Source organism: Sinocyclocheilus grahami, unplaced genomic scaffold, assembly GCF_001515645.1.
Source record: "Sinocyclocheilus grahami isolate Dianchi unplaced genomic scaffold, SAMN03320097.WGS_v1.1 scaffold2.1, whole genome shotgun sequence".
Lineage (NCBI taxonomy): Eukaryota > Metazoa > Chordata > Actinopteri > Cypriniformes > Cyprinidae > Sinocyclocheilus > Sinocyclocheilus grahami.
Window position 1 is genome coordinate 1,282,694 of NW_015505181.1, and position 26,092 is coordinate 1,308,785.

At 35.0% G+C, this 26,092-nt stretch overlaps 2 protein-coding genes and 1 long non-coding RNA gene across 4 annotated transcripts in view; 1 reads left to right on the top strand and 2 right to left on the bottom strand.

The window, feature by feature from the left end:
• Positions 1-1,856, bottom strand: part of LOC107602860 (contactin-2-like) — a 44,083-nt gene extending 42,227 nt beyond the window's left edge. For both annotated transcript variants that reach the window (XM_016295575.1, XM_016295500.1), the window contains exon 1: positions 1,617-1,856. The gene's annotated coding sequence lies outside the window, so the exon portion shown is untranslated. The remainder of the gene's footprint in view (positions 1-1,616) is intronic.
• A 508-nt stretch (positions 1,857-2,364) lies between these two features.
• On the top strand, positions 2,365-17,265 carry LOC107555254 (uncharacterized). The gene is made up of 3 exons (XR_001605150.1): positions 2,365-2,431; positions 2,744-2,754; positions 17,255-17,265. It is a non-coding gene; the product is annotated as an uncharacterized lncRNA (long non-coding RNA).
• A 555-nt stretch (positions 17,266-17,820) lies between these two features.
• Positions 17,821-26,092, bottom strand: part of LOC107552978 (neurofascin-like) — a 53,913-nt gene continuing 45,641 nt past the window's right edge. Inside the window, exons 31-33 of the mRNA XM_016235077.1 lie at positions 25,133-25,144; positions 23,667-23,684; positions 17,821-20,232 (exon numbers count right to left, since the gene is read on the bottom strand). Coding sequence (XP_016090563.1) covers positions 20,004-20,232; positions 23,667-23,684; positions 25,133-25,144 — 259 coding nt within the window. The 3' untranslated portion in view covers positions 17,821-20,003. The remainder of the gene's footprint in view (positions 20,233-23,666; positions 23,685-25,132; positions 25,145-26,092) is intronic.

The window sequence follows — 26,092 nt, forward strand, 5'->3', positions numbered from 1 at the left end:
GCAGCTTCTGTTTCCTCAGCAGTGGAAAGATAGAGTTTGTTAATACTAATTTCATTTGAATGGTAACAACTCTACAGTTTCTTATTATTCTAACTGAATTCATTGAAACAAAGTAAGAATTTGATGTGAAAGATGACAATTTAATAAGGTTAGGGGGGGAAATGAACATCTATAAACATAGTGGGAAATTACATCTGTTTGATTACATACAGTAATAAAAATTTTAAGCTAGCATACAGCAACTAATTTTAAGTTAACTATTTCTTCCTCTTTCCAGTCACAGAGCACTTTATTTTTAGAGTTGTTCAAGTGAGAATCTGTAACTTATTCCAGATTGGGGGAATTGTAATGTTTAATAATTTCTTTTATTATGTAAACAGTTTTTGCATTGAAATTTGCATAGATTTTTGTTTGTATATGCTGTCAATTATAGTTCTTTGAAAGAAAATCGGAATCGGCAAAAATCGGTATCGGCAGGCCACACTTCCAAAAAAATCGGAAATCGGAATCAGCGAAGAAAATTGTAGTCTCTATTGCTGAAGATGACTTAATTGAAAATGCCTTTATTGTTATCCTTTAATATTTCAACTTAATTAATAATGTTTCAAAGCTAGTACATGACTCTATTTTTAAAAATTATATTTAAACGTATTGTTTATATAAGGTTTTTTTTTTTAAATTACATTTCTGAATAGACACACACCTTAAAACTTTTGCAGAAGAAAAAAAATACTTATATGGGGTAAGTTGTCACATTGGAACCTGCCATTAAACACCTATTATAGGCTTTTTAGCCAAACGAAACAATTATAAACAAAACAATTAATTAAAAAAAATGTTTTTTTGTTTTTTTTTTACAAATAATATCGTAATACATAAATCGTATACATTTATGAGATTTAGATTAGACTAAGTCTGACAGCTTGCCCCAATATTAATGTGTATATAGTTTCGCACAAGCTGTGTGAAACCAACATATAAAACAACAGCTAGAGAAAACACACATTTGTCTAATAATTGGACCTTTGACTCTAAACGTCCTCGTGTGACAACTAGCCCCGGTCTCCTCAACATACAGTATGAGTAGTATGTCTCTTTATTGCAATATAAAACGTTATGCAGTGTTAACATATGCATAACTCTCTCCTATAACATCACTTCTGGTATATAACAGACTTCTCAAAGAGTAATTTATGTTTGTCTTTGGCCAGCAGTTTGCACAGGTGTTTAAGGTAAGACTCACGCTGCTATGATTTCAATGAGGGTCGTCACTCCCGTGTAAACAAAACGCCGTTACTAGCCGTTCACACCAGTCCACCCCATTATTTTATAATAGACGTGTTTATTTCATATAGACCTCCTAATAACTACACAGTGTTGCATAGTTAACCGAAATATTCCTAAATATAATTCCGCTAGACTGTATTGCGCAATGCCTTTCTAAGAGATTATTATTATGGGACGCTTCAATTCTCAAAGCAGAATATAAACACAGCGCTTGTCGTCCGAGATTGTGCCACAAAAACAGGCAAATAGCGAAGAAAATGCCATACAAATGAAATTGTTAAGTGGATCATTACGTTTCGAAAGATGAAGGTTTAAACGCGCTTTCTTACCTTTATAAAACCGCTTTGAGTGAGGACGTGCTCGCGTCTCTCTGCCTCCTCCAGTGACGCTGCTGGTGCCGCGCGCGCTCTGCGTCAATAACGGCCACTGGCCTTTTCTAATTTTAAAAGATTTTTTCTCTCTCTTTAAGCAACTGCAGCTCCCTGTCGCAATAAGGATGTTCTCGTCTGCGCGACACGATCTCTCTTCCTCACTCTGTCTCTATTTTCCTTTCATAATAGCCTCAATCATTCCCCTCCCACTCTCTCTCTCTCACTCTCTCTCTACCTTCCTCTCAATCTACATTTGATACAAATGAGGGAATACAATTAATGCACCGCATGTAAATGAATGTCTTTTCCTTTTAACACAGTGGATGTACACAAAGAAGGTAGGTTTCCTCAAAGGAGGTAAAGTGTATACCCTTCGTCCACACACAAAAATACACTAACACACCCCTTCACACCTCTCTAATGAAACCCCAATGGCACAATATGCACACACCCTCACATCTCAAACCACGCCGTCTTTGTTCATGTTGTTATTCCCGCCACCACTGATTCATAAAGACTCGGAATAATGTTTGAACAATATTACACAACTCTGCTGCATATGTTTCTCTCGGAAAGTAGTAAACCACGAAAAGGCAGGCCTACTCATTTAATGACTGAAGGTTTGTTTCTTCCCATTATGACAGAAAAATCACAATCTCATGAGAAAATGTGACTGTTTTACGATGTGGCAATTTTGTATTAATTCGTACAATGTGAATCATACAAAAAAAGTGTGATTTTTAGAAAAAAAAATAAGCATGATGGTCCACCTTGTAAGCAGATCATACAAAAACGTAAGAGTGAGATCATAAGAATTCATGCAAATTAAGGTACCGTCACATTGGCTAAATGTGCACAAAATTTCGCAGGCCAAAGAGATCCATTGTCCATTCTCAAAAGTTTAGTCATGTACACAAAAAGCATAAATCAAGCAGCTTTCTTTTGGTCAACACAACAAATTTGCACAACCTGAACCCGTTGCAAAATCTGTACAAGGTAATCTTTCGCCCTCACAAAACTCTCGATTGTGTGGATTTCAATTCAAAATAACTGGATTTCGACTGCAAAATTTTGCTGAGAAAGAGTAAATGTGACCGTACCTTTAGACACCAATTTGCCAAAAAAGTATTTGAGAAATTTTATTTTATTTATATTTAAAATATATATTATATAAATATTTTAAAAATACAATTTGAAAAAAGTCTCTCATAAAGTGCATCATAAGAGATCTTTACAGTGTCTTTGCAATAAAAATAATGATATCTCAATACTAAGACCAAACAATCTATTAATTTTATAGTTATAAACTTTTACTGTGTGTGAAAATCTATCTCATATGTGTCTATTTTTATTCCTCTCGAGGAATTAAAGGAGAAACATTTGAAATAAAGCTGATACTTTCTTGAAACACAACTCAATCAAGGCTCATAAGCAATAAAAGAGCAACATCAGAGCAATACAATTTGTCTCTGGGTTTTTCTTAACCTTTTTATTGGTAATACTTGTAGTCAAGGGAGATCTATAGGAAAATATACATTATTGGTTGGAAAAATGAATGACTGAGAGAACATTTCTTTTGAAGGACTTTGTTTTGGCCTAATAAATCTACTCAAAACTTTAGACTAAAAAGCCAAACTTAGACTATCACTCATTTTATTAAATGCCTAAGGATATTTTCTGTAGAACAGAGCAAATATACCCAGCATAGATATATGACATCCAATTTCTTCTTTTTTTAATAATTGGTTTTGAAAAATTGGACACTGGAACACAAATATACAGACATAATATGATTACAAAACTAGTTTCAGGCAAAAGTTGCTCAAGGGCCTAATTCAGTAATAAACTAATCTTGAAATTGAAGTTTGTACGCGAACACAAAATGCAATGAGAAATGCTTGGCAGTTGGCACAGATGAAGACAGAGAGATTTGTTAATTGATCTCGTTGTCTCAGCATGAAGTCATGAAAGGAGAGATTAAATGGCTGTCAGGCCGTGGCAAATGATTCTGGAACATGATGGTTTAAAATTAATTTATTCTACAAGATTCCAGGAAGTTCCAGACTCCTCATTCTCCCCTGGCTCTCTTGTACACAGACAAGAGGATGTGATCATTTCTCAGTGCCCTTGTCCCCAGAGACTGACACTGCCCATCTAAACCGGACCTCACCAGGCCAGTACTAAGAGCCTAGACCCTGATTGACTGTGTGCGCCAGTCCCTGCTGTCGTATTAATTTTCATTTTGACTGCTGAAGCCTCTACAAATCTCATCAATTCTGTCACAGACTGTGGCGGCGTGCATGTGATTCAGGGACTGAGACTGTGTTTGTCCGCCTGCCTGATGTGATACGTATTCTGATTCTCTTTGTTCAGGCCATGTAATGAATAGCTATTGATGTCAGAAGAAAACCTGTCACTCAGTGTATGTTTACGTGTTGCTGAAAGAACAGAAAGTTTTAGGCTTTTAAACACAAAACAGAGACTAAATTAAATTAAACTAAATTAAAGATACACAGTTTAAAAAAAAGTTGTGACATTTTAGAAAAGTATACTTTTGACCCTTTGATGCATAAAACGGCATTTTATTAAATCACACACACACACACAAAAAAAATAAAAAATAAATAAATATATATATATATATATATATATACTGTATATATAATTTTATTAAATCACATGATTTGCTAAATGGAAACTTTATACTTTTACATCTCTACTTACTTAGGCTTAACTTGAACTTTTTGTGCATAACAGATGAAATTAATCATGGTTGACATACTGCAATTGCACCAAAAATGTCTGCTTTTCCATGATGCTTCAGGCATGCCAATAGTCGTATCCACCTGCAACATAACAAAAACCAACTTACCAAGCCACATGAATTGAATATTATGCTGACAGTGTTTCTGTCTGGTCATTCCTGGCTTACTGTATCGGCTGGCTCCAAACCCTCTGTAGGTGAGCTGAGCTCCATCTGTTGCTTTCAGAAGGATCAATAGTTGTGATTTCTAATGATGTCTAAAAGCTCTGGGTAACTTGAGCATTCTGCCCAAGGCCCCACTGCTTGCCTTCAGCTGCCACTGAATAACAACCCTCATGCCCATGCAGAGGTGACCCAATCTACTAGACTGATTAAATGCTCAGTTCTGATTGTGTATTGCTAATATGGGAGATTAGAGAGTAATTTCTAATAGTACACTACCCAAGTGTTAACTCCTTATATGCTAACTGACTGTTTAAAATCTATACAAAAATTCAAATATATCTCAAATAAAATTTAAAAATTAAACATTTCAGGTGTTTCTTAACGTTTAGCTTTCTATAATTCCTGTTCACATTCTTGTCAATATGCAAACAATCACATTAATTATTATTACGTATAAGTGCCTGAGCTTGACTAAAGCATAATTCTGAAAGTCTGGCATATCCTAGAAAAACCTTCTTAAATTACAAAGGCATGTTCATTTTGTACAAGTTACAGAGTTCAAAATGTTCTGTATAACATTGTCTGGGAGCCTGAATGTTTGAATGGCTCAGAACTATAGCCATGAAAAACCATAATTCAACACACAGAATAGAAATTTCAAGATTTGTCTTTTCACTTGTCAGTTCAAATTAATGAATACAATAGATACTGAAACAAGAAAAAGGTCACATCCCATTGCCAATACTAAGCATGTATTGCAGAACATACACATATTTTTCTTTGCATAATAATAACTTGATAACAAAGTGTTCCGTCCTCCATACAACCAATCGATGGAGCCCTTTTTGTTCTGTTCCCTTTCCTCATCTCCAGGCAAAAGGGACAATTAGCATTTAGATAGAAGTGAACTCTCATATAGCCCAGACACTGCATGGCTGGCCTTTTCTCGAAAACTCTTTATACCCTGGGGACACAGAATCAGTGGCAACAGCCTAAAGCAGCACTGTCACTCTTACCTGAAGGATGGCACCTGCACACAATCTGTCTGTCATATCTCTTAAATGGGCTTCATGGCCCCCAGCTGTATACTGTATGTACATGTGTGTGTGTGTGTGGGTGTGTGTGTGTGTGCATGACTTGAGCAGAAACAGACTGAGTTGATCAGAGGTCCTGCTGGGCTCTGCCTGTCAGCCTGCAACAGTCTGTAAACACATTCCCAGAGCAGCTAGACATGTACTACTCCAAAAAATATGGTTCATTAGTCGTACTTAAGAGTATCATTGGAGAGAGGCAGATTTTTTTCTATTTATGATTTTTTTATGTATTTAGATAAAAAAAGAAAACATATATATATATATCTGTAAAAATAATATGTACTTGTTATTTATATTATTTTATTATGTTTATATTATTTGAATATGTGAAATAATATTTGAAACTATATATTGTAATAATTCATACATTCATAATTATTTTAACAACACATAATAAGTTAATAAATTGAATATAATATAAATATGAAACTATATAAACTAATATGTAATATAAATATAAACTGTGTGTGTGTGTAAATGAAAAGCAGGGGGAAAAAACCCTATAAAAACTGTATTCTATGAGGGAATGAACTACAATCCAGTGAAGCACTGCAAATGTATTCATCAAATAAAAAATGCTGTACTGTATAAATTATATATCATTATAAATCATTGGCTTTATATATATATAATATTCAATTTAGCTAAGAATTATTTAGTAAAAATGTAAGTTAGAGAGTGTATTAAGATCAATGTGGTAATACGATCCAGTGATGGGTGGGTCTTCAGAATTTGTATACTAGGTGTTCACCGTGGAGTTTTACTATTAAATTACTATTAAATTAAATTTAAGTTTAAACAATGACTGATGGCTTCAACAAAAGCATACATCATCGATTAATAATAACTTCGGAGCTCATGGTAGGTCCGTCTTGAAAGGTGTATAGCACAGTAAATAGGTTTCTGCGCTGAAATACCACACGTGAAAGTGACACAACAGTTTACTGAATTACCCCCATAGAGTTGAACTGTGCTGCTGAGATATTTAGGCTTCAGAATATGACATAAATATGTCTGACATGTATCCACCAGTGATCACCAGTTGGTTTTTGTACATCTTGCTCTTGAATTGTACACCGTGCTCTATTTCTTGAACACAACATCATTCTCACAGCACAAAACAGAGGGGTGTGTGGGCAAGCTTGCCAGCGAAGAGCTGTTTATCCCTGCCACCCGGGGACAGAAGGAAAACAAAAGACATAAAGCTCAGAGTAGTTTCAGCATCTTTATCTTTAGAAAGTGTCAGGCCAGGCTGCCTGCTATAGAGCAGCAAATCCCAGGACTGGGAATTGAGGATGTGCGGCAGCAGTCGTAATGCTTGAGGGGCATATTGTGACGGCTCGCCGGGCGCTGCCAGTGTGGAGCACGTGATGTGATGCGGACTCAGCACACACCTCGTTAAAACAGCTGGGACGTACAGCAATAATCTGAAATACAGTAGATGAAAAATAAGAGGAGACAAAAATAAAAGAGTTTGGGGTTTGGGCTCTACGAACAGGCACACATGTGGTACTGTAATGCATTTATATTGACAAGTGCTCATTGCTGTTGTGCAGAGTGTCTTTGATGCAGACAAGTTACAGGATTTTGTATTTAGGGCATTTAAGGTAAATATTCATTCATATAAAAAAACACGTTTTTAACAAGTTCATCAAAACATCATACTAATTGAATTTAAATCAAATAAATAGTTTTAAGTAAGCAACCAAAGTTATATCTAAAATAATTTAACAAGCTCATTCACTTGACATGGCTGTGATTTTAATAATAATAATAATAATGATAATAATATCGTTTTGTTTTGTTCATGTCACTTACAGTGCAAGCCTAATATTTGTTTTTACTTTGAATCGTAATAGAAATTATAAAATGGTTTGATTTACTTCAATTCTGTGAAAAGTAATGTTTATATCATTTATATAATTAATTACTTAAATATAAAATGTTATAATATAATTAGTATTGTGTTATCTCAAATTAATGTGATTAGATCAAATATATACTGTACACACAATGTTGTACAATTATATATTCATGGATATATAAGACTCTACTAAACTCCACGGCACACTTGACTTTCTTCATTTTACCACTGGCTCCAGAAAACACAATGGGTTATAATCAAAATCTTTTGTAGAGAAATGTGTTCATACTGAGCTCTATAGATTACAAAATTAGCCATCCAAACAGAATTAATCTTTGTCATTTGAAGCAGCATGTACAGATGGTTGCATATGTAATTTAAGTCTGATTAATTCTTCAGTCTTGGTGTGCGTATTGAAAATGTAATAGAAGTCTGACATGAAAAGGAGTTCAGTGATGGCCACAAGAGCAGTAGACCGGGTACAGATGAGCCACCCAGACCCTAAACAAACCACACCCATCGGCTCTTATCACAGTGGATGAATCCCGTGGGACACGACCCATTAAACCCCATTATCTAGATAGAGAGAATATGAGAGAGCAGGACCATTGATCCATCAAAGGAGGGGGAAGGAGAGATGGCTATCATCTCTTGTCTGATGGGTGATCTTCCTGGGGAGGCTGACATTTTTGGAGGTCCTCAGAAGTCTGGAGGTGACACCGCTTTGTCATAAGACAGCTGCTTTGTGTCCATCTGATGTGGGGCTTGGCCAAAACCTCGGTGCATCGACCATTTCTCAAATGAACATCGACCTTAACCGGGCCAGATGCCCTTTTCCTGATCTCAACCACTAAAGAGAAGACTTTTAATTGTAGAATGAGATGAAGGTCCTTTCAGCATGGTGCCATGCGAGAAGCTTTCCAAATGAAAGTGATGTGCAAGCTCTATGAACTGTGTATTCGGAGTTGAGACGTGGCTCAGATGCCAAGATAAAAGAATCCCTCTGCGTGACGATTAGCGAGATTGACAGAACTGCAGAATGCACTTGCTTTCCACACACATTACTTCACAATTTCACTCTAGAAAGTGTAAAGCTGGAGAATGAGTTAACCTGCAATTTTTCCTCATACTTTATTACTGTACTTTGGTGCATTACCATTCAAAAATGAAAGGTTCGATTTTTTGAAAGAGATTAGTACTTTTATTCAGCGAGGATACATTAAATTGATCAAAATGTCAGTAAAGACATTAATAATGTTACAAAAGATTTCCATTTCAAATAAATGCTGTTCTTTTGAACTTTCTATTAATCAAAGAATCCTGAAAAAAATATGTATCACAGTTTCCGCAAAATTATCAACATTGATAATTGTATGAAATTATTCTTGAGCACCAAATCAACATATTAGAATGAAAGGATCATGTGACCCTGAAGACTGAAGCAATGGCTGCTGAAAATTCAGCTTTGACATCACAGAAATAAATTATATTTTAAAATATATTAAAATAAAAAGCAGTTATTTTTTAATTCTTATCCATAATAAAAGGTAATATTCATTAAAATACATTCATTTTATACTAAGTATAGTTCAGCTGTATTAACATATTTACTGATGTATCCCTTGTGACGTACTGATATAAAAATTATAATTAAACTTTATTTGGAGTACAACTTGTGTACAGTGCATTAATATTAAGCCTAAAATGTGTATTAATGTCACTATTGATGAGGATTGTATGATCTTTCAATAATATTGGTCTTTAAATACAAGATATTTAAAGTGCACCCTGAAGTATACTTGCAATAGTTCCACTGTCGCACAATCAAATATACTTCAGTATGTATTTAGTTGGATTTCAGCACTACTTTAAATGAAAGTGTCTTAACCACAAAATTAGTTGTTCCAGTTTAGCAGACTTTCAATATACCAGTTTAGTATACTATAAATTCAATTGTGGGGTATTTTTATTAAGTACAAAAATATGTAAATGTATTTGTAGTATACTTAGCCTGAAATAAATGTATTTCAAATATATTTTAGTATGTTTATTTTTCACTAGGGATATTATTTCAAAATATTTCTGTAATTTTTGTCAAATAAATATAGTCCTGTAATAATATTATATTACTAGATTTACTATGGCACAAATAAAGTCAAAGATGAACTTGCCTTCATGTCTTACTATCTTCAGATATTTCCTGATAAAGTGTCATTTTAATGTTTCAGATCCAACATACATCATTGCGCTTCTAAAAATGTTCAAGTGATCTATTACCCAATTTGTATCGCCTACATTTTGTTACAGTCTATAAAAATAATTTACTAATTAAAACAATTTAATGTGCAGTTTAAAAGTGAAACAGGTAAAATAAATGGTCCCGGCTCACATGAGAAAACCCAATTATCTGCTGACTTAGAAAACACCAGATGACAGCAGAAGTAATGAAATGCATATCTGAAAAATTAATATCTCTGACTTTGAGGACCTTAAATGAATTATTAATAGCATATGTATTTATTTTAGACCCCCTTCCCTTCAGTGGGGTGATTAGCTACTCTTCATTTCTTCATGCTCAGTGGCGATGGCACCACAGTGTCAAGAATGGGAAGAGTGAAGAAAGGGGGAGGCGGGTGTGTGTCTGTGACATGTGAGCTAATTGACTTCCAGTGGCATCCACCCTTTGTGCCAGCTGGGGCTGTTCAGTCTGATCTGCTTTCATTTGGCCTCAGGGTGAAGAAACCCCACGGTCCTCCTTTGGACAGACGGACGGACAGAAGGATGGAAAACATATTTCCGTTGCACCCTTCAACCGCACATAGCATTGGCGTTATATTGGTCTACCGCTCTGGTCAGATGCCTTAAGTGACATTAATTATTGAGAGCTTGATGAGTGATGGAAGCTGTAGCTTTTAAGCACAGAGTGCCGCCTGATGTTCAGACCAGGGCCGTTTGACAAATGAACGGTAATAAGATTACTCACGGCTGCTTTTTGTTTTTCCTCCTTGATTAATGATCAGTGGGTGATAAATGTTGCATGTCTCTGATTAATGTTGAAAGGTAGAAAAGCACATTTATCACAACACAGTATCACTGGAATCTCTGGCAGTTTCTTAATTTCTTTATTTATTCTTCTTTGTTTGTATACATGAAGGTGGAAAAACTATGATTCAATGGTTTACTGGTAAGAAGTAGAAAGTAGAAAATGATTAGAAATCCAGTCTTTGTGTTCATGTTGTATTTTTTTAACATATTAAAAAAATACCATCAAGTTGAAAGTGTTTCCTTTACACATTTAATACACTTAAATGTACATAAACATTTTCAGTCATGTCTTTCAAGATGTGAATATCTGTTTGTTTGTTTGAATCATGCAATGAATATAATAAATATGCATTGGAGCTACTCCATTTGACCTGAACTATCTTGCCGTTTAATAGAGGGGTATATACACATTAAATAAATAAATAAACAAGATTATACAATTTGCAGTTTTAGGCATGATTTACAAAACAAATTCTTTAACAACAATTTTTTACATTTAAAAAAAAAAAAAAAGATTTATATAGTAGGCTATAATATAATATTTAAATACTATTACTGTTATTTAATAACAAAAACAAATTAATAGAAGATGTTTGTCCAAGTCATTGTGTAAATGACATTTTTAATGTAGTTTTAGTTTTTGGACAAAAAAAAGATGACTGACGTCATTGACCCATATATGTATTGGATATATCTAAAGTGACATTGTGTTTGATGTATGTCATACACACACAAAAGCAGGCATTTCATTTAGTGGACAGAAAATGCCTGATTGCATATGGTGCACTCAGAGAGATTGAGTCTGGAACAGATGTCACCTGACAGACAACTGTATGTCCATCAGCGAGGATCAATACTGGTCATGTATTTTGAAAATCTAGACACTACCACCAATAACAGTTTTTCAGTCAGGACCACTCTGTTTGATTAAGATTATTGTAGAAGTCCTGAACTTTATTTTGGCGGCAGACTTTGCTCTGAAGGGTTCAGATTCTGAGCTGTCCACAAGCAAACCTCACTGAGGTTTGAAACCCCCAACACAATGATGTAGTATGTTCAATTCTAAGATCAATCAGGGAGCACAGAACGGTTGGAAGAGGTGGCGTGCCTTGATATTTAAAGGGAGTAGCTCCATACTCTGCCGCTGTCCCTTATCAGTGACCACTATACTCACAACTAGGATAAACTGCTGCACTTCCTGCAGCGGTCCTCGAACCATGAGTGGAAAATTGGTCTGTGCACCTCCCTCTCTCATGGATCAGTCTTTGTCTAGGCCCTACTGATTCTCTGTCCAATCTTAACTTTTGTGGAGGCTCTCTTGTCTCAGCACAGTGGAGATATATTTCAATTATAATCGGGAATGCTGTTCTCTGGTATGCGATTGGTGACGGTATAAACTGATTTGTTTGAAAAAGTCCATGAGAGGGAAGATTGATGCTCAATTCATTATTTGTCACTCAAACAACATTTCTGTGATACTGAAAAAAGCTTTTAGTTTCACAGAGTGACTCTTACCTCACTTCTGTGATCATTCACCCTTCACGCCATTACTTTTCCATATGCATTTAAGAAGTCAGACACTTGGACAATTAAGCTGAACTGCAGTGATGTCATCAGAGTAGGAGGGGCTTTGATTGATGACTGGCACTTAATGATACGTTGTTTGAAGTTGTTTGGAGTGTAAAGCGTGTGTCATCAGCCGCACATCTAGGGCTACAGGATGACAAGGCAAACACAACAGAAACCGTGACAAACTGCTTATATTTGTATTTCATACGTTATATTATAAAATATACTTTAATATAATATAATACAATATAATTGAAAATATAACATATTCCTGTGATGGCAAACCTACTAGAATATGATTAATAACATAATTACAAGTAGATTTAACAACTGTCATCTATAAAGTGGTCGACTTTGCTGAACAGAGTTATTGGTGATTTTATTTCCCTTACAAAGAAGCAAAGAGCTAATGTTTGCAGTTCACAGAGTGGACAGTTAGCCTGATCTCATGTGAAATATGGTTCTCTAAGATAATAATAATCAATAAACACCAATGGATTCACTAAAGCATCATGAACATGGATGAGTTCGAAGCTAAGTGTTCAGTGTCAGGTCTGTTTCACACCACACATGTAAACAGGTTTTAAGATGTGCATATGTTTTGACACCCATGTTATTTATTCACAATGTGTGTGTGCGTGTGTATATACACAAATATTAGTTTGTTGTTAGTGTTGTATTAGTTAGCACTGTATTTGTTAATTAGTTTGATTTTAAATAAATACACTAAAAATAAACAAATTAATGTATAAATAAACAAAATATTTATATATTCATTCTATTTGTTAATGTTTTTAATTGCAGAAATTTGTAATGGGGGTTATGTGTTTGTATTCAGAATTTGTATGTATTTTAGCATGCCTATTTAGATTTTTTTTGTTGTTGTTGTTGATACATTTGGACCTGTCATTGTTATATTTGGTCATGGGTATTTAGGGTCATCTTGTTGCTTATACAAATATTTTGTCATTATTTTCATTTCATGATTTAAATATTTTATTCTTTTATCAGTTTATTGTTTTAATGAAAAGCTTCTTGCACTTGTCTGTGGTGTGAATCAACTTAAGAATGGTATCAATTCCAATTCAATTCTATTATTAAACATTCTAAAATATTGCACTATATATGCCATGACAAAACTGAATGAATCAATCAGGATTTTGGACATGGTGTCTGAAGTATAGCCCCTTGATGGAGGGAAAACTAAATTGAGAAGTGAGTTGAAATGCAGGGAGAAGTGTGTGAGCACTCTGAATGATTAAACCAGGCTGGAAGATCAGCACAGGTTAAAATGTGACGACTGGCATGAGTTTCTATCACAGGCGCATCCGCCTGCATTTATCCTAATTATCTCAAAGACCTTCATAATCTTTTGATATCTCTCTTAGGGTTCTAAGAATGAAGATTATGCGCATCCTTTTGGTTTCCTGAAACTATGAAATGGGCTACACTGATTCTAAAGGGAAGCTCAGATATGATTTATATGTGCTTAAAATGTTGTCTAAAGTGAAATAACACCGTAATCAGCACAAACTGGTCTACAATAATATGTGAGCAGCATGTATGTACGTCATTGTGTTTTTGAGAAAACAACGTTTATGCGTGCTTAGTGAAAAACTAAAATTTTAAAGTCACTGAAATAAGGCCATAAAACACATACAGAACATTTAATCACAAGACTTTTGAGAACTGATCTTGAAGTCTAGAGTTTTTGCTTCAAAATTATGTGAAAATCATCTTCACAGAAAACAATATATTGATTTAAATTTTCTAAGACACTTTTTGTGTAGAAAAGGTATATGCGAGTAGGCGTGAATGATCATGAATAATGATGTGATTCACACCTGAGAAGACAAAGGCCTGCATAATGAGCTGCATAATGAGCTGTCAGGTGTGTGACTGAGAGGGAATTGCTACAAGAAAGAATGTGAGGAAAAAATAAATGTTTCAAACAGATAATGCGCGAATGAGACGGCTAAAAGCACACCCTGTATATTTTCTTTATTTTGCAAAAGCACAATGTTTTGTTGATATTGTGAGTGTACACAAATAAAAGTAGTTATTAGGGTTAGGGTTAGGAATGGTGTATTACTCTTATGTGTACAAACAAAAATGAAGGAGCATTTTAAGTTCTTTTTGTTCTTATCAGTAAAACGTGCACGTGGTGGCGCCGGCGCCACAGTCGAACCCAGGAGGTTTTAAAGGAATAGTTAACCCAAAAATGAAAATTTGCTGAACATTTTCTTGCTCTTAGACTATCTAAGATGTAGATGACCTTGTCTCTTCAGTTGTTTGGACTCTCATTCTGACGGCACCCATTTACTGCAGAGAATCCATTGGTGAGCAAGTGACATAATGCTACATTTCTCTAAATCTTTTCTGATGAAGAACATCTTGGATGGCCTGAGGGTGAATTTTCAGCTAATTTTTAAATTTTGGGGTTGACTATTTTCTTAAAATGGCATAAAATTTAACAAAACTCATTTTGCAAACAACCGATTTAATTAAAACCAGTCTCAGGTTAATGTTGCGCCACACTTTCATATGAATAATTCGACTGCACTTTGTCAGAGCATTCAGAGAGTAACATTAAAAGAGTAACTTAACCCCATTTATTTACAGACCTAATTACAGGATCCTATCTAGTATTGAAAGGTGGCTTGAAGTTCTGGCCGTGGATATTTTAGTTAATGGTGTCCCTGAGAGATATATGTGACAGTCCTGGCTTTCCTCTCAGATGGCAGAAGGCAGAGGGCATTAATATTTACCAGTCTCAGGGGGGTCAAGGCAAAATGTATTCATCTCTCCTAAATAAAATATGTCTATGGTGCACTCTTTCCAAGGTCCACAACAGATTTATTGTCACTGGCTTGTTATTTATTTCACCATTGTTTTTTGTGCCTCTTGCCATCTGAGTAAAAGAAAGAAGTTGTATCGGCTACATTAAGCTGTGGAAGTCATTATAGTCACCCGGATATGGGCTAAATCAATGGGGAGAGCTGTGGCTCAGTCAGATGTAGTGTGGATGATAATGGCCTGTGCAACTGAGAGATTGATGAATAGAGATCTGCAACATACTGGTTTTAATCTAGTGTTAACCTACCTTGAATATAAATGACTGATTATAATGTTATCAAATTAAAGCATTATTTTATATATTATAATTTCAACTACATCTGTATCTTGTTTGCTGTGTTACCTACCTTGAATATGAATGACATTTGATATTCACTTCAGATAACTTCTAAAGTAATAACATCTGTCTGTCCGGCCGTCTGTCCATCCATCCAGTACAGTGCACGCACACACACACACACACACACACACACACACACACATTTACTTAGCTATCTAAATGGGGACATTCCATGGGCGCAATGGTTTTTATACTGTACAAACTGTATATTCTATTGCCCTGCACCTAAACCTACCCCTTACAGGAAACTTTCTGCATTTTTACAATAAAAAAAAAAAACGTTGTTTACTTTATTTTTATATCAGTTTTACAAATGAGGACGTCCCCAAAGGGAGGTTTTTGGAGATTTTGTCAGGTTAGCTCACTTTTGGGTACAAATTTGTCCCCAAAATATGGTTAAGTATACACACACACACACAAAACTGTCTGGTTTGCTATCCTTGTGGGGACATTCCATAGGCATAATGGTTTTTATACTGTACAAACTGTATTTTCTATTGCACTACACCAACCCTACACCTAAACCTACCCCTTACAGGAAACTTTGTGCATTTTTAGATTTTCAAAAAAACTTTCTGTGTGATTTGATATCTTGTTTACCCGTGGGGACCTCAATTTAGGTCCCCACCATGACACGAGTCCCCATGAGTCTGTGTGTATTCAGGTTTAAGTCCCCACCAGAATAGAAAAACAGGTACACACACAATATAAAATACATACATTTTATATATAAAATAATTTTTATAAATTATACATGAACCATTTTATATATATAAAAATAATGTCTCTGTGTGTGTATACATTATATATTTTAATTTCAACAAACTGAAAAACTACTAGTTTCTTTGAATTTAATTTTAATTTGATGTACTTCTGTTCAAGTTTGAATCTGCCTGTTTGCTACGTCAATTCAAATTCAAGAACTGAACTGCAAAAGCATTCTCAATCCAATTCTGAATAGTTAACACGTTCACTTTCCTTTGATAAAATCATCAAAATACTCAAATGTCTTCCTATATAAAGATGAATCAATGGTAATGTGTAAAGTTCACAAACTAAAACAGCAGGTGTTTAAAAAGTGGAACTATTTTGTAATCAGAAAGGACAGATCAGGAGGTTGAGAAAATGACAGCTTTACTATAAAGAAAGGCGTCTCGAGCAGATTAAGTTGCAGCATCTTGTCATACACGCATACATGTTGAACAATAATGATTGATCATTTCTATGATTTGCAGAAAAACACTGTGAACCTGCATGATAAGCAATTTAAAAAACCTGCTCCGATGCACAAGTGGCTAAAAATACAATAAGGATGATAATAATAATAATCAACATGTATGGTTTTGGGAAAAATCAAACGTGTCATGAGAACAGCTGTGGCAATTATTGTGTTTTATGGTAACTAGATTATGCATCACGGAACACAGAATGATCCGACATCGGCAGAAAGACAGAATTAGCAATTTACCAACAAATGTATAGTTGTATATATTTTATGAACATCACGAGCCCAGTACAACTCATGGACAGGGGAACAATCTGTGAAGACAATAAAAGTGGCAGCAAGGTTGGACAAAACAAGTTCAAGCCGACTCTGAATTGCCTTGATGTTAAACTGTGACTCACAAAGCTACAGCAATGCAACATGGGATCTAAAGAGTTGTCTGTGCATGTAAGTCGCTACAAAAACTGGTAGACTAGGCTTACTGTGCAGAAAACAGAACAGAGAAAGGCAAACGAGGAAAGTATTGCTTTGAGGTACTGGAGAGAAAGCAGATCCGATGGATCCATGGAATTTCATTAACATGTATTTCTTTACTGCGAAGGCATCGTGTACGACATCGCATCCCTATCAGAAACTTACGACCTGATATTCAGCCCTTTCAAAGAGCATGATAGATCAGCTGGGCTGTCACAGGTGAAAGGCATTATGGGAGCCTGTGGTGAAGTAATACATGAACAGGAAATGACAAACCATTTTCTCTGGCATAACACAGTTCAAATGTTTACAAAAAAGGTATCATCCTGGGTGCAGAATGCTACAATGGTACAGCTCTACAGCATTTGCTATTTACATCACCGGTAATGGTGTCAGCCGGGTGAAATCGAGACGTGAGTGACAAACTATGCCACAATTAAAATGACAAGACACAAAAACAAGTCTCATTCAAATACCCAAGATCACCGGCTGAACCCGAATCCAAACCCATGCCTGGAGTCTTCCATTTTGGGATGCACCAAAAAGCATTTTTATTATGAATTATTTACTTACTGTAACACAATAAACCTGCTCATAAAGAAAAAATAAGATATTTACATCATGATCGAGGCCTTATTTGAGAAAAAATAAATGCACAATATTTCCATTTTATGTTATGTAGAAATTACATTAAATTAATTCTAATATATTAACACAATAGCAGTGATATGACAATAATACTAAAAAGAGCAGCACAATTAACAAATAAGACATACTCCTTTTAATGGTGACATCACATTTCATATTTTACATTGCCACAAACATGGTCCTTGATCTCTGAAGTATGTTTTCATCTACATTTCACAAAGAAGCTTTCACAATGTGCTAACGTCACAGCTCAGACTCTGAGAAGCTGTTGTGCAGTCATCAATAAATTATTAATATATTAGTCCTTATTATTTTTATAAATACAAATCAAGATAAACATGTAGAAGGGTCCAAAAGTTTAAGATCACTAGTGAAAATGCACGGACATTGTTTTGTAATTTAATAAACATTTTTCATTACAAATTGTCGTCAGCAAAACATTGTAAGTTTCAGAATGTCTTAATATATGTTTTTTTTAACCTTTTGCTTTAATGACAGCAGAAATGAAGCTGCGTGAGCTCAAGTTTGTGTAAAACCAAACGATCATGTCCTCCAGCAGGATTTGAGAGCATCCAAAGACACAAGATGCTCTTTGAATGCAGAAATGTTACAAGTCACAAGAGACTCATTATTTCAATTGAATCAATCGCTTATTTAATTAAATCTTAAAGTTGCATTAAACAGAAGTTGCCATCGTGTTTTTTTCCCTATTGTGAGGTAATCCGAGTGAAACAGCTTCTCGAACAAAGGAAAGGAGATTGTGTCCATTGAGAACTGAATGGCACATAAATATATATTTTTTAAATAATGATGTGCACAAACAAATAATTTATATTAAACTCTACAACATTCCATAAAATGAAGAATTGTGAATTTTGATTTCACGTTGACATTAAATGTATCAGTTTTTAGTTTTCAATTTTTCAAAATCTTAATGTTGTTAATTTCCAGGTGCAATTAAAAAAAACTCCCAGGTTTTCAGTGTGGCCTCATACTTTTGAACCCTACTATAAGTACATAGTAGTGCAGAAGATAAAGTAATAGTCGTATTATGAGAGCACAGGTAGAGAGTGGCACTACAGTTACAGTGGCATGTCTTCAGGGCAGTGTCTCAGCCAAACTCCGGACAAAGAGAATCAACACTGGATCAACCCCAAACAATATGTACACTACTCATTACAGACTTTGTATGTCTATATTGAGTTATTCATGTCTAGAAATCCTCATATGACAACCCAGTTATGTATTGATGCACCCCAAACTTTTTTAGACTCCTTGAAGAAACTTATTCTGATGCTGAAATTTCCACGAAGCTGATTTAAAAAAACGAAAGAATGAAAAACAAATGCGATCATTTCATCATCATCATCATCATTCTCTTTTGAGGACTATATAAAGCAAGTCTTATAATAAAAAAAAAGAATATATCATTGTGTATTTAACTCTTCGTATTACAACCTCTCCATTGTCCTTTGCGCTAAAATACTACCATGCTTCAAAATATTGTCTTTTTATCTTCATTTACATGTGATGCCATCTAACCTCGGCCGATAAATATAGGTGGCATTGAATAGTTGCAGCCAGTGAAAATATATTAACAGCGCAATGGCAAATGAAAGCATGATATCAGTCCCTGTATACAGGAATACAGCCAGGACTGAATGTTTTTTTTTTCTTTGCGAAAGTCAACATAAAAAAGTAAACACGAGATTCTAACGTCCAATTTTAACCCAAAAGCATGATAATGATAATACATAGTGCATAGTTTTATAAAGCACATCAAACCGTGCCAGCACTGTATACAGAATTCATGTTTTTGGACGCATCTTATCTGAGGTGGGGAAAAAAAGGATCATTCACTGCGGAAATATCAATATGATAAACGTATTTGCCGACATTCTGCAGTTGAGTCGATCCACAGTTGATATGTCACAGGTCTGGTGTTTGTATCTCTGTTTCTTTGATGCTAGCTACAGTTAAGAGGAGGAGGAAGGGGCAGATTAAAGATTTACAAAATAAAAAAAGAAGAGCATAAGCAACATGAAAAGCTTGAAAGTCCGCCCCGTCGCCCTAAAGGCACACTAAAGTCCGTGTGGGGCATGGGGACACCTTAAACAAAGGTTTCTGAACACCGTTTTTGGCTCACCTGCCTTTCCCCATCCCTTGTTCAGAAGGATCATGCACTCCAGTGCGTTGTATGTGAATACTTGTAATTCTCTCTGTATATATATATATATGTATTTTTATGCATGTAGTGGCACCCTCCGGTCCGCTGGGCGGTGCTGTGCTCAGGTCAGGGTACTATGCCAGAGAGTAGATGACATTAACGGGTGACGTGGCTTCTGAGCTCTCGTTTCCTTCCGTCTCCTCTTTGTCCTTCTTAACTGTGTACTGGCCAATGAAAGAGCCGTCCTCGTTGAACTGGCCGTCTCCTCCTTCACCATAGTCCACCAGACTGTCGTCGCTCTCTTTTACGTTCCCATCCAGGGACGTCTGGCTACCCTGCAATGGCTTGTTGTCTTCATCACTGCTGTTGGGAGAAAGAGAAAAAGAGTTAGAACATGGTTCGGCCGGTTAGCATGGACCTGTTACAGTAGCATCCTTTGGTGGATGTTGTAACTACAATAGATTCAAAATAGAGACCATTCAAAAGTAGCCATGTATTATGATTACATAAACATAAGCAATTTAAAATGTATTTTATTATATATTTAAATGTTTTTCTTATATTATTATATATGACATAATTTTTTTCTTTTTGAAAGAAGTCTCATGCTCACCAAGGCTGCATTTATTTGATTAAAACTACAGTAAAAATCAATATTATAATACTATTTTTTATTTCAATATATTTAAAATGTAATTCAGTCCTGTGATATCAAAGCTGTTTTCAGCATCATTACTCCAGTCTTCAGTGTCACATGATCCTTCAGAAATCATTCTAATATGCTGATTTGCCTCTGAGAAGATCATAATTTATTATTATCAAGTTTGAAGTTTTTTTTTTTTTTGTGGAAAATGTTTTAAGAATACTTTGATGCATAGAAAGTTTAAAAGTTTTTTTTTTTGACAGGAATCTTTTGTAATATTATAAATACTTAAGACTTATAAGTATGAATAATAAGTATAAGTATTAATAAAAAAAAAATTCCTGACCCCAAACTTTTGAACAGTATAGTGTCTCTCTCCATCTCTTTCTGTCAATATATTTTATTATCATAGACATACATTTACCTTATTTATATAACGTTAATCTATTCAGCCTTGTCAAGGTGACACTTTTTTATGACTCCAAAGTTATCAGTCACGTGACATTTACTGCTTAGATGATTGGCTTAAAAAATGCTTACGGAACTGATCACAATAAAACTCCTTACAGAGATTAATGGTAAAGTTAACAAATAAATTTCTCCGGGTAGTGTAAATCTTAATCCATGGAAAATAAGCTAGGATAAGGGGGGCTGTGAACCAATAAAGTCAGGAGTTTTGAAATTCCCTCAAGGTATTCAATGCCATCTGAATAAAGATAAACCGGGCAAAGAATACTAAAATGTCAAAATCCTATTTCCCAGATACAATATGTGGCATCTAAATGTAATGACATTTTCAAAAAAATGGACAGTTTAGCTTTTTATTCCATGTAAAAACTATTCCAACGTGAGCATGCTGAGAAAAACATTTAAAATCTCACTTTTGAGAAACTTTAAGGCGAAAAAACAAAAAAAACTCCCAAGGTGAAAGAACCACAAATGTATTACTAAAGACAAAGACAAACTCTTTTCTCTCCACTCTTTGTATTCTATAAATGATATCATGGCTATAAATTATTCATTGCACTATATTATCACAGGTGGATCTTTCATCCCCTGTCCTGCCCTGTCCATGCCCAAACACATGCGACTCGTATTAAAACGGACCTCTGCTGGGCGGTAAGAGTGTCATGCATGAGGAACTGGGACCTACATCAACTGAGAAGCACCAAGAAAACAACATCTATCAGATCCTAAAAAACGTTGACTTAACACAGAGGTCCATCTTTAATTTCATGTAATATCCATGGACCTTGTTGTAAATTGTATTACGGATGGGCTGTTAAATCGAAATGTAAGTAAACTACTTTGTCCTCTCACAAAACAAGGTTTACAACCAGGCTCCATTATATTATCCATTTCTATGGGTCATAAAAATGCTTTTACCAACTGCATGTATCCTCTCTATAAACAGGAATCAATTCTGTGTTAAATGTGTACATTAAATATAAATGGAATGATATTACCAGGTGACACGGTTCTGTGCATGCACCATGACAACTGGAAAATCATGGTAGTTTAGTTATTAATCTTTAGATTCAATAAGGCACATTCAGGAAATGCTTTTTCCCCCACCAAACACACACTCTGCACCAGCAAGAGTTCAGGGAATAATGAGAATGAGTTTTTGATTTAATCGATCAGTCCTCACACTCACAGTATCACCTGCTTGAATGATGTGAGTGGAAATTTTCAACGAGCAACATGTATTTCTCATTGTACATCATTTTTGACAGAATATGTGAAAACTGTAATGGCATGATACAAAATTTGGCATGAATCAGGGCTTGTTGTATACGCCTATTTTTATTTTTTTATATTTTGAAAAAAAAATGGATGAATGAATAAATAAATAAATAAATAGGGCTGTCAGTCAAATAAAAATGTAAAATGAAATTACATATTAGTTTTAGTCAAATTTATAGAGAACTGTATGTAAATATACAGTAGCCCTGTATATTTTGGCAGTAAATACTCTTTCTGTCTTGCTCCATTTTAAAACTTAACACATTAAAGGAGTAGCTCACCAAAAAATACAAATTTGCAGAAAATGTACTCACCCACAGGCCAAGATGTAGAAGAGTTGGTTTCTTCAGAACAGATTTGGTGAAATGTAGCATTACATCACTTGCTCACCAATGGATCCTCTGTAGTGAATGGGTGCCGTCAGAATGAGAGTCCAAACAACTGATAATAACATCACAATAATCCACAAGTAATCCACACAATTTAAGTCCATCAATTATTGCCTTGTGAAGTGAAAAGCTGCGTGTTTGTAAGTAACAAATCCATCAAGGCGTTTTATCTCGTCTGAATAAGGAGAAAAATATGCACAAATTAAGCCCCATTTATAAGGAAACCCCCAATCCAAAACTGTTCTAAACAAATATGTTGGTGGATTAGGATATGAAAGCACAGCAGGTGATAGACTTTTTCACTTGAGGGAGTGTTGTTATGAATTATGAACTTTGGTTATGGATTATGTATGTTGGCCCAAAGCGAAGGTTTAGTCACCTTAATGATGGATTTGTTTCTTACAAACATGGAACTTTTCACTCTACTAGAAAAACGTTAATTGATGGTTCCCTCTCAGTCGGTCACTCTCGACGTCACGTCGGAGGACCGACTCAGTGTGAATTATTGTGATGTTACTATCAGTTGTTTGAACTCTCATTCTGATGGCACCCATTCACTGCAGAGGATCCATTAACGAGCAAGTGATGTAATGCTACATTTCTCCAAATCTCTTCTGATGAAGAAAAAACATCTACATCTCGGATGGCCTGGGGGTGAGTACATTTTCAGCAAATATTTTTTTTTTTGATGAACTATAAAGGACTATGAACTATAAAAAAATTCTAAAAAAATTCTATTTTGACAACCCTATAAATAAAGTTAATTAATTCACTATTATACATGGTAAATTGTAACAAAATCAAATGTTGATTCATGAATTCATGTTAGAATGAATGTTTCATGGAAGAATATAAGTTAGTAATACATGTTTTGTTTTGTATGCTTTCAATCATTCATCAATAGTAAAGGAGAAGGACATGTATGAATCGATTAAAATCAAAAATGCAAGGCAAGAAATGCATTAGTTCATGATTAAGTAGTCCAAAGGCAGATGAAATTAGTGCTGCTCTTTTCATACCTTTCCCTTTCAAGAGACCTTCATTGGACCAACAGGAATGGAAAACACCCAAGAATAAAAAATGATTGAGGGAGAAAAAGTGAGAAAAAATGAATAAAACAAAACATTTGTGTCATCACTTAAAAAAAATAAAGAGGAAAACGAAAATGATTCAGTGAACATCATAATTATAAACAGCCCTAAGGCAAATAATCTGTTGTTAGCTTTTTGTTTATTTTCTAGATGTGGCATCCTATTGAATACAGATTAGTGACAAAACCCAAGGGCTCTGATCTCCAGCAGACTCTCCTCTCAGATTGTAGGAAATGCATTAGAAATTCTGAAAGCCAAAGGGTATTGTAGACTCAATGAACTGAAAAACCATACATTTTGCTAGCAAACTCCTTGCATGCAAATTTACGTTTCAATTGAGTTTCCTCTGAACAAAGCAAAGTCATTTTCACATTTCATGCTGTCATTGAATGTTGTGTACTGCGCTTTCCATTAAACAAAATGTCAAGGGTGTTAAACATGGGAGGAAGAACCTTGGTTCCTTTCTGACAAATTAACCTTGACATTACAGTACCAGCTTTTAAAATATTATTAACCTTACAATGAAAACTAGTGAATCGTGATTAATTTTTTTTATAAGAAAGAGACAAATTTATTTTAAGAGGGAATAAAATGCTTTAGTACTTGAAATTTTATTTCTTTTTATGAACCATAAGTGTTTTAAGTGGTGCACACTGGTGTTTACAGCACCGTGTCCTAAACTGGCAAGTTTCTAGTGAAAAGCAGTTTGCTGTTCCTAAAAAGCGAAAAAGCTACAGATACCAAACAATCCCAGCCAATCCAAACATATTATGTTTAGGGTGACAATATGTCCTCTTTTTCCTAAATTATGTAAAATATCTGGGCTTTGGCAGTGTTTTCCTATTGTTATCATACTTGATGAAGGTAATGGCAATGATGAAAAGTAGCCTGACAAATAACATGCCAGCATTGTACATAATCAACCAATTGTGGGAGATGATGGGATCTACATAAAATGATCAAAGCAATGCAAATATGCATAGATTTAATGTATGTGAACAGTAGAGAGCACATCAACAGGAAAACAAAGCCAAAACCCGAACATTTTTAGGCATTTTAGAAATTCCGGCCAGGACATGTCCGGGAAAAAGAGGACGTATGGTCACCCTATTTATGTTTAAAAACCCTGAAAACATCCTGTCACTATCCACAACTAGCTGCTAGTAGCTGGCTTTTAGCACTAGCTGCTTTATCGCGCTGTGTTTGGTTAGGACATGGTATGTTTACTTTCATACAATTGCTGGAATGCATTCAAAATAAAAGGACCCAGGAGTTTAACACCTTTGAAGAGCTCAAACACTGATTAAATAGCAGCTTTAGTCCCCATTTTGTCATCCACTTGTAGGCTAACCAATGACATGCTCAGGCTGAGATGATGTGCTGAAACCAAATACCTGTTCTCGTTCCTTAACAACCCAGTCGCCAATTTGATAGAGGAGGGGGAAGAAAAGGGTTCATGAAGATGGAGTTGACCACATCATTCACATGTTAGATGGAGAGAGAAGTTAATGCTAGAGCCATTGCATAAGTGGAAAGGGAGGGCCAAGCAAAACTTACACTTATAGCATGAATAAGCTAATCAGTTACTGAAGATCTGTGGCCTTGATCTCTTCAAAATGAATCAGCTTTGACAAAAGGCAAACCATTTAATATCATGCAACTGTTAATAATTAAACTTCTGTGACACACGAGCGGTTTTATTAAAAATGCTGTAGTCTAAATGGTTAGAGCAAGTTTTTTAATTAGTGGTTAAGACGATTACATTAAATCAAACTATAAATCCATGTTACATTTCTACAGATATGTCAAATGTAGCTTAGATGCAGTATTGGAGAAGCTATTGCTGTATCTGAAACTGTTCTCTATATCCTATATAGTAATGCACTCTTTGAGCGTATATCCCATGTACACTGGCTAAAGCACCATTTTCCCACCCCAGATTCTCTCACTTAATTTTGTCATTCCTTGCTAACAAAGTGCACTCAACTGCCATACGTTATATAGGAATTAGCGAATGAGTGAACGAGTGAGCGATTTCAGACACAGCACATGCTTAGCTTGCTATGCTAATCAAGCTACCTTTTTGAAAGTTAACATGTTAAAATGTATTAACAAAAAATAGCTAACTACAATATTAGACTATTTATGTTGTCATCCAACTGAATTGTTTTTTTGTGTTTGAAGTGTTGCTATAGTACATTCGCAACAAGTAAAAGTAACATGACAATTATTAGCTTATCAAGCTAGAGATATTGGTTTAGACATATAATCAGAGCTGGACTGGGACAAAAAATCGGCCCTGGCATTTTTTGGTCCAGGCGGCCCATCACCACTTCGATATATATATATATATA